This window comes from Centropristis striata, chromosome 19, assembly GCF_030273125.1.
Source record: "Centropristis striata isolate RG_2023a ecotype Rhode Island chromosome 19, C.striata_1.0, whole genome shotgun sequence".
In the NCBI taxonomy this organism is placed as follows: Eukaryota; Metazoa; Chordata; class Actinopteri; order Perciformes; family Serranidae; genus Centropristis; species Centropristis striata.
In genome coordinates, this window is record NC_081535.1 from 9509846 (window position 1) to 9519939 (window position 10094).

At 40.4% G+C, this 10094-nt stretch overlaps 1 protein-coding gene across 6 annotated transcripts in view; it reads right to left on the bottom strand.

The window, feature by feature from the left end:
• Positions 1-9668, bottom strand: part of LOC131992750 (ankyrin-1-like) — a 103807-nt gene extending 94139 nt beyond the window's left edge. For 3 of the 6 annotated variants that reach the window (XR_009396245.1, XM_059358430.1, XM_059358432.1), the window contains exon 1: positions 9180-9663. Coding sequence is in view for 4 of the 6 variants with exons in the window: in XM_059358430.1 (XP_059214413.1) it covers positions 9180-9305 (126 nt within the window). In the remaining 2 variants the exon portion in view is untranslated. Of the gene's footprint in view, positions 1-9179 lie in introns of all 6 variants that reach the window. The other 3 variants (XR_009396244.1, XM_059358428.1, XM_059358429.1) reach the window with 3 other exon arrangements.
• Between the last annotated feature and the right edge of the window lie 426 nt (positions 9669-10094).

Sequence of the window (10094 nt, forward strand, 5' to 3'; positions counted from 1 at the left end):
TCCAATTTCTTGTTCATTTTAATGCGTGGTACAACTAAAGCTATATTTGTTCGGACAAATATAATAATAACAACAAAAATATCTCATAAGAGTTTAATTTCCAGAAAATTATTGAAAATGGCTAGATATCAACTCTTAAATTAAACCCCTATGAGCTATATTTGTTGTTATCACTATATTCGTCCTAACAAATACCTTTAGTTGTACCAGGCATTAAAATGAACAAGAAATAGAAGAAAACAAGGGTGGTCTAACATTTTTTTCCATGACTGTGGATTTACATGTGCCAGAATTTGTACAAAATTTTGACATTAACATAGCAAAATGACATTCCTGATATCTATCAAAGGTGTCTGACAAGGCTTAATTCTAATCTAAAATCACTCTGATCTCCGGATCAAAATATGTGTCAGTCGAGTCCTAGATAAGCCCTCAGAGAGGTCTGATAAATATCGGCCATCATGCTTCTATTCTGGAATCTTCGTGTGTTGTTGGAGCAGGTACGGATCCGGGGCAACATCAGATACAGTATCAGAGCAGGTGCTCAGCACACAGTAGTGGTGTGTAGATAGATGGGTAGCTCTGGTCTCAGATGCAGTGTAATCCTAGGCTGGCAGGTAAATATAGCCTGTGGCTGCTTCGGGCTGGGCTGAGTGCTGCTTTGCTCTGCTCGACCTTGGCTCATCCTGCCCTCCCCTTCCTCGAAGGGGATGAAAAGGCACCAGCCCACGCTATTACTCTACCCATTACTGTCATCCTCCAAAAAACATGTCTCTAAAATGTTTTCAAGAATTGATCCAATGTAAAAGCTTTTACCGTCTCCGGCCCTGCACCACCTGAAACTGTATTCAGTGTAACTGAACATGTTAATCCTGTAAAAACCTTAAGTCATACACGCCCTATTTGAGAGAGAAAACGGAGCATCATTTTGTTGAGCTGTACAGTTGAATCTCACCGCTGTACTCAACCCTGTATGCAGACATTTTCAGAACAAAAGCTCAGAGAAACTCATTGTCTACGTCCTGCCCAGCACCAAATGATGGACAGACAAAGTAGCAGCTATCTGAAGAAGCATACTGAACCTCTAACAAGATAAGTCGTTGCCGATCAAACTGTCAAAGAAAGGAGCTGAGTAGACAGTTTATATGCACAATGATATTCCACTATTAAACCAAATATGACAATTTTTTGAATGTTATACAGGTCATTTAAATAGTATGGCTACACAGTGGTGTAGAGGTTAGCACTCTTGCCTCACAGCTAGAGGGTCGCCAGTTTGACTCTGGTCTGCAGCTCTTAGGTGTTGAGTTTGCATGTTCTCCCTGTGTCAGTGTGGGTTCTCACCGGGTATTCCGACTACTTCCCACAGTCCAAAAACATGCACCTAGGTTTAATTGGTGACTCTAAAATGTCCGTAGGAGTGAATGAGAGCATGATTGTCTGTCTCTATGTGTCAGCCCTGTGATAGTCTGGCGACCTTTCCAGGGTGTACCCCGCCTCTCACCCAATGTCAGCTGGGATAGACTAAGCGGTTAGGATAATGAATTAATGAATAAATGATTAATAAATGATTAATTTAAATGGCACATTTTCTTTGGGAATCCCCATGTAGGTGTTATTCTGAGTGTAGCCTTTTCGAATTAAGACATGTGGGCTATGCAGATATTATACAGGTTTTAGGGAACATTATTGGATAATATTATTGCACATTTGGAATTTGTGGCAGAATTGGAGCTTTTATCTCAGTTTGTAACACAAGGCGTCTTGCCAGGCTACATCACATCAGTACACAAACCAATAAGTTGACAGTTTGCAAGGCTGGGCTAGAGATGTATGCCCAAGAGAAAAGCACCTACACTAACACCTTTTAAACATTATAAAAGACTTGGATAATAACAGGTTTTTGGATATGTACAATGCCAACGTTTTCACAGTTGAATAAGTCCACCATCTGTGGAAAACTTTTTTTAAAAATTCTATTTAACCACAAAGAGGCAAAAAAGCACAATCAGCTCCAGCCCTTCCATTTGTCCATATTTTGTCAGAAAATGTGCATGTAAACGTAGTAAGTGGTACAGTCTTTAATCAGTGCTGTCAGGACTTCCATAAAAGCTGTCACATAGAAAGTACATATATATTAATATTTGTTATGTGACTGAGGAGCACAGCACTTTATGCTTCATGTCATTTTAAGCCTGATCTGAAGTAAATCAATTCTAACAAAAAAAGCAGTAATGGTTCAGTCCAAAGTGTGTGATTCAATGTATGATTCCGCATCCAAAGCTCTTAAAATAGCCATATTATAATTCATATTCCCCCTTGTGTACAACTTATAAGGACTTATAATTACCAAAGTTAGGCATTACTGAAAAGTCTTTCTGATGTCATTGTCCCATGTGTTGTTTTGTGAGGACAAAAGTGGGCAGAGAGGCAAAGACAGAGGGAGAGAGACAGAAGAGGGTTTTGGCTAATTAGGCTTGGGTATCCATAAGGTTACATAAAAGTGGAATGAGATACCCTGAAGCCTTGCTATTTTACACACACTCACACAAACAGTATGTGCGTGTGCACACACACGTACACACACACTGCTCCCATGAAAACACGAGCAAGCACACACACATATACAGGAAATGCACACACTATCCATTAGAAGATCTTTGGATCCATTGTAATAAGTGCAGGCCTGGAGGAAACAGGAAAATGTTCGGGCCAAAGGAGCTCATGCTGAGGTAATACGACAAAAGGTTTCACGTCCCAGATTAGTCTATCCCATCGGTCACAGAGAACTGAAGGTGAACCCCAACAATCTCTAGTGCAATTTGAAGATGACCAAGTATTCCTATAGACGCGTTTCCATTAGGGGTAAAAAGTGGCCGCTGGGAACGCTTCAGGCCACGCCCTTTCAAATGGCCGCTCACTCAGCGTGTCTCCATTACAAAAAAAGGCCCCAGAGGGATTTACAAGACTCCAGACGTATGGTTTTTGATTTTCGCGTAATCGCTTAGCGACAGTTTCGACCGTGACGTCACATACGCGACCGATTTAACACGGGAAATGCACCAAATGTAAACAATAAGGAAGGAGACGCCGAGAGAAGGAGCAGAGCTTACTGTGTTTCTTGTTGCTGTGTTCACGCACATGGCTGCAATGATTATGGGCGAATTATTGTGATTACTCGCTACTTCGCCGGCTTTTAAAAGTGCTGCATGTTGTTGTGGCGGCATCGAGTACTACATCACATCCCGCTTAGCGTTCTATCCAATCAGCTTCCAGGCTTTTTTCAGGGGAGAAAAATGGCCCTGCTCTTCGAAAGCCAAAAAACGGCCGGTCAAACAGCCGCTAGGGACGCTCACATTCAAATTATGGCGGTTTCGGCGAGGGAGACCAGCTTCATTCTGGAAATTTGAGTATAGTGGAAACGCGTCTTATGTGCTTTCTCATTCACATTATTACATTCTAATCATGCATTATCTACATTTTACTTCATCACAGCTTTGTATTGTTGGTATTATTGGCATGCACCACACCCAAGCTGGAAGTGAAATGTATATGCTCGTTGCTGTGATTCATAAGACCAAATCTTCACATGCATGCGAAAAGTTGTACATTCCGAATGCATGTGATGCATTGATGAATGCATACTACTCAATGATATTGTATCCCTAATAGAAATGTCAAACATTCAGGTAGCAACTTCTCCCTTCTAGAGCTTAGCATTAGTTTCACCATTTAAAATGACTAATGTTGCTGCAGTCAGGTCCTTTCACTTCTCACTAATTAATGTTAATTTCGTGAGAGGATTGATAACAGGCCAAGATTACATTAGTCTGCAGTCTGGTTAAATTGCTGTCCACAAGCTGGTGTCTGTGCTCAGCCAAAGCTGGTTTGTGAGGAAAGAGCTCCTCTGTTCCACCACGGTGCAATCATTAGTGTTTTTGTAGTCCAAACTCTGAGAGTGACACTTCTGAAATTGACGTAACTCAGTCATATGGAGATAAAAAGTTGCAGTCTGCAGTTTTTCATTTTATATGTATAATTAAAGTTAATCAGTTTAATATATCTAAAGCCAGAGCTCCAGTATTTGGATGAAAAATTGTGAGAAAAACAGGGTTTGCTTAAGTCCAGAGCTGTTATTTCAATGTCAGATACATATTTTAATCAACATTTATGTAAATACAACTGTCAGATCAGACTCTGAATCAGCAGACGACCAATTTGAACTTGGGTCAAGATCAGGGCCAATAAAACTCGATCAGGATATCCCTAATTCATAGCAGCATAGATCAATAACAGTCATCGCACTGTTATGACTGGTGACTGGTAAACATACACCAGTGATCAATGATAGTCAGAAGAGTGATCCATAGTGAAAGGGCTAGTAGCATTGAGATGAGAATGCATAGTCAATGCGGCCATGTATTGAACTTCACAGTTTATCTGACATATGACACACTAGAGACCAACTGATTTATTGGTCGGCTGTTTTTATTGGCCGATATTAGCCTGGCTCAGATGGCCGTCATGGTATTTATTTCAACTGATGTACATGTTGTTCAATATGCACCGATATGAAAACATCTAATGCAAAAAAGAATGCTTGGATGATTTAGAAATGGCGTTAGCTATTTATTATATTTTTTATTTATTCTTTATTTCATCGTCAGTAATTGACTCATACTGAACATGCACTGATGTTCTTTTAACTATTCATTATATTTTTTATTTATTCTTTATTTTATTGTCAGCGATTGACTCATACTCAATATTCACTGATGTTCATAAAAAACATTTTAATTTTTTTATTTATTCTATATTTTATTTTCAGTAATTTCTGAACTTGTAATGCTGTATATTTAGCTATTTATTAACAGTTTATTTTACACTTTCTGTTTAAGTGTTTATCTTGAGAATTGGTTGACCATATCATCCATTGCATGTGCAATAATATTAAATATTGTATAATAAAGTTATCTGTTTAAGACAGATGCCATCTGAACACCTTTGCATAGTCATATCAGTGCCGAATGGGTGCACAGCTCAAAAATTCCTTATATTAGCCTCAATATCTGTGATCAGTACATTTTAAAATCTTTAAAAAATTGGTCAGGCTATAGACAATTCATTACATTTAGTTGTTATTTGCCTCTTGACGTTATTGCTCTGTAATGAACTACAAATATTGCTCTTGTTTGGACTGAGAACAACATATATTGTAGTTACAATACGCTTTGCACACAATATATTTCCTGTTTTTGTTATTTCCAATCAGGTGTGATCACAGATCTTCCCTTACACAGCATGGCAACCCGACGCAAAAGATATATTTAGTTATATAATTCAGTTTCATTTCTGCTCTTATAATTCTCTCTCTTTTTATACTTTCATTTTTAAGATATGAGTAAGGAAAGACATGAGCGATAAGGAGAGACAGAAGTAGATTGCAAAGGTCGCTGATCTGTTCCGACCCTTCAACTCTGCAGCTGCATGACATGCACCCTCACCAGCAGAGCAAGCACAATGCCCCTGCACTTTCTTTGCAGATTCCCTAACTACATTAATGTCCAGTCTATCTGGAGTTATGATAGGATCTCTGTTGGCACTGTAGTGGATGACCTTTCTGCAAGGGGAGGAGCAGGGAAGAGAGATGCCATGCTGCCGAGTTTGATTTACATCGAATGGAGCTAATTAACATCCCCAGAACATTAAGACCTGGCTGTGCCTCCTCTTTGACTTGCCTCCTCACTCTTTCTGGGTGCATAGCAACAATGAACTGGCAGAAGAAAGACAGATTCAGGGAGAGATACACAGAGACACAAAGTGGCATGGTTGATTGAGGTGAGAGCGAGGGAGAAAGGCCACTCAGACAGAAGCAGTGAAGTAGAGATGACTTTATGTTTTGCTACAAACTCCTCTTATTGCTGCATCAAACGTGCCTCAAGCTGTGAAATCCTGTAGACAGCAAAACAATAAAACTGATGTTCCACTTTACTTGTCCTTCCTTTCTTATGTAGAATGGCAATGATACAAGTAAAAGAGGTTCTTGCTCACTTAGGTGGTCACTGACCATTAATGAAATCTTACATATAACAGCTTGATTGATTTTTGAACAGTAAAATAAACATAAAGATCAATGGATGGACAGCTAAGTGCAGTAAAATTAAGTAAGGATTGTGACTGGCATTCTCAATCAAATTACATCTACTGAAGTAAAATAAATACATTATTTATTAGGCATACTAAAGCTGTTAGCTCAGAAACCCAATTTTACATTTTGAGTCATAATGACTAAAATGTCCCTACAGCCATATCATGCAATCAGTAAAAGTGTATTTATTCTACTTTATTTATCCATTTTATTATTAGCAGGTCTCAAGGGATTTTAAAAAGGAGATCCTACAGAGATAAAACTAATCAACTGTCTTTTTCTGGTAAATTAAATATTTGACAAACGCTAATACTAGAATCCAATATTGTCACTGAACAGTCCCACTCACTGCCCACACTTGTCCAACACAGCCAGGAATTAAGAAAGGGAAACAGTACAGAGACATTTCTACCACTTGACACATCATAGGTGCCAGACAGTATCTTTAATATCTTCATGCTGCCCAACTATCATCTGGTCATTTGTAAAGTCTGTATCTCGGAAATTGATAGTAAATGTTGTGTAGAAAAGTCATCTTTGCATTCCTTGTTATAAGGTAATGTAACCACATCACTACCTGGACCTAGGGCTGGGCGATGTATCGATATAAAAAATATATTGATTAGGGCTCGGCAATATATCAATATAAAAGATATATTTTTAAATGTGATATGGAATTAGACCATATCGCATATATAGATATAGTTCTTTTTTTAAAATTTCTGTATATATATAAATGCTGCCCTTACTAGGGTTTGTCATATTTAGTTATTTTGTACTGCTTGTTATTCTTCTCTCATATAAATATATTTATTTCAGAAAAAGATTGGCCTATTTTATTACATAGGCTATTTTTATTAAAGATTTTTATTTTATTTGAATGTGCACTTTTAAGTTTATCTTCACTTAAATAAAAAGTTTCAATAAAACTACTTGTGACATGTCATATTTGGCTTTGACTTTGACTGAACATTTGCTCTCACTTTGTGATAAAAATATCGGGATTAATATCATATAGCGATTTTCAGCCTAAATATATCGAGATATGACTTTTGGTCCATATCGCCCAACCCTAGCTGGACCCTGTCACCACCACCATCTAGAACTAGTGTGCCTCCTGTTTTATCTCTGCCAGTTCTCAGCTCTGTGTTGTTACTCTTCACACCTGTAAAAATAACTTCCAAAATCTTACATAACTGTAACAAAGTTGTTTTTGCTTTACTGACTTAAGTTCAAACTTAAGTCAACTTGGTTTTTAATTTTCAAAACCAAATCTGGGGTTCACCTTGGTAAAACACCACTTGGGGGAAAGACAAAATCCATTTATGGTATGTCCAATTCAGTCTATGATGGAGCAAATAATTTATGTCCATCCCATATAATCTTATTTTTTGTACCATTTGATGTAGTGGTTGTATTTTTTTGTTTTTACATACATGTTGTTCTTCGTTGAAAATCAATGAAATTGGTATGAATTGACATAGACTATTAGATTTTTCAAGAAGAGCTGAAGATAGTGGATGAAGGATATTAAAGAAGACCTATTTTGCTGACAACATTCAGCTAACACAAGTGTAACACAACCTCATTACATCACCACATTTTCATCACTACAGCTTGCCAGGCTCTTCGATGAAAAGTAAACCAGCAAAACATCCTGCTAAAAGCCTAATGTATGGCCTCGGAAAACCCTCTCCAAACCACACAATTTTGCGGTCAAGACAATCTGTTTTATGTTGAAAGAATATTAAATACAGAGAAGCGATTACACATGAGCACCCAAGCTGTCTCTCTCTGCAGATTCCATTTCATGGACTGGCTCTTTTCCTTTGTGTTCCTGTCTTTTGCACAAACGCTCGTTCTCTGTTTCTCACACACACGCACATCTGACAGAGTGAATATTAAAAGACCTGTCTCTCCTCTGCTGCCACCAACTCCACATCAATATGTGCGCGCAGAAATATTGCAGAAGGAACAGAAAGCGACTGAGAGCTGACATTGCACTGAACACTGAGCCACATGACAGAGTGTTGCAATTCCACCATGGGATAAAATGCATAAAACTTTTTTAATCCAGTCAACAAGTACTTTCGACAACAGATTATGTATCATTTCATGGCCGCCGAGCATGAGTGCAAAAGGCTGCACAACCACAATAAAATCTACACCTAAAGGCACGATCAGAGCGGGAGAGTGCAGGGGAGAAGTGGGACGGAGGGCTGGATGAGAGATCTCTTGCCTACAGGAGGAAATGCTGCGTGCCTGTGTGTGACAACACATTTAAATATTAATAATCTACACACCAAATATTATAAGTAGCAAACAATCTATCCGCCTGCATTTCCTGATTGAGCACTACATGTAGCACAAGCATGCCCCCCAGAAAAGACACACAGATGGGTTAAAAACTGCATCTATTATTAGAGTGTACCTCCATCTTCCCCCTCCATTTTACATCTTCCCCAATGAAAAAAAAAAACCTGTAATATGGGGGAAGACACCAAATCTAAGAGCAGCACAGCTCTGTGGGAAAGACTCGAGCATGCAGGGAATGTTAATGGGGATGGGATTATAGGCATAGAAATGCATGTAAGTGACTTGCATTGCATTAATATGAATGAGCTGCACCCATGTAAGGCTGAAATCCTCCAAAACGCTTGTGACAGAAAACTGACATTGACATTGTGTTATTTAATCAGCAGCCTAGACCGGTCCCACCTCTCACGGTGCACAATCATCACCGGGCTGCTTTTTTTCTCCCCCCATAGCTAGATATCTGACCGAGCAGGCACAACCTGCACCAGAGCATATGTGCTTGACTGGTTAGCCTCCACCAACATGCACCAGCTGAGGCCGCAACACCAACTGTGTAATTATACATGTGTAATTGCATCTTCGCCAATCGTGCACAATAGATGCAGTGAGAGAGAGAGAGAGCCCTAGAGAGATAGTGAAAAGCAGGTAGAGGAGGGGAAAGATGGATGTAAGAAACACCGTCACCTCCCCTGTCTCTTGAGACAGCTGGCCATACCTTGCGCTTGCGGTCCCTGGATCGATTCCTCTTTTTTATCTTCTCCTCCTCCTTCTCCCGCTGCTCCTGGGCGGCGGCCTCTGCGAGGTCCTTGGTCTTACGGAGCTGCTTGGCGGCTTGCGCCATGGTGCCGCTGCTACTGTTGCTGCTGCTCTAGTCGGCGTCGCTCCAGCCTAACACCAGCCGTCCCTGGTTTCCTCTTCCTGTGTCCCTCTGTTCCCCCGAGCCCCGTCACTTACTACCTCTTCTCTGGTGGCCACCACGACATGTGTGTGTATGAGGCAGAGCAGCGGGGACGCCCGTGTCCAGATGTTTATGTGTGTGTGCGTGGAGGACGTTGATGCTACGGCAGCCACAAGACAGCCTCCAGCAGCCACAAAGAAAGATGCTACGGCTAGTGGTGCTGATGCTGCTGCCTGTGCCGCGGCTGCTACTCATCCAGTCAGCTTGCACTGCGCTGAAATGCCTCCCCTCCCCCTTCTTTCTCTCCTACCTTCCTCCCTTCTCTCCTCTCTCCTCCCTCTGCTTGCACAGACCAGTCACGCAGTCCTGTGTTCAGCACGATGGGGATCCTGCTGCAGAGCTCCCTCTTTTTATCTGTCAAATGTCCTCCTCTCCCCGCTCCTCTGCCTCCTTTCTCCAGTTTTCTTCCCTGCTGAACGATTTTCCCTCACAGTCTCCGTTGTTGCGTCTTGCATAAGTGAGGCGCAAAAGACGAGAGCTCAGGAATGCCTTCAAAATTATTTTTTTGACCATGGCACCTCCCACCTGGAAACAGATGGAGAGAAAGAACAGCAGTGAGAGAGGGATGGAAGCTTGTAAAATATAAATGGATCTTTTATCTAATATACAGTATCTGAGCGCTTGTTCTTCTGCACAGCTTGGTCACTTTTTTACTGTCATGGGTTGATTTTA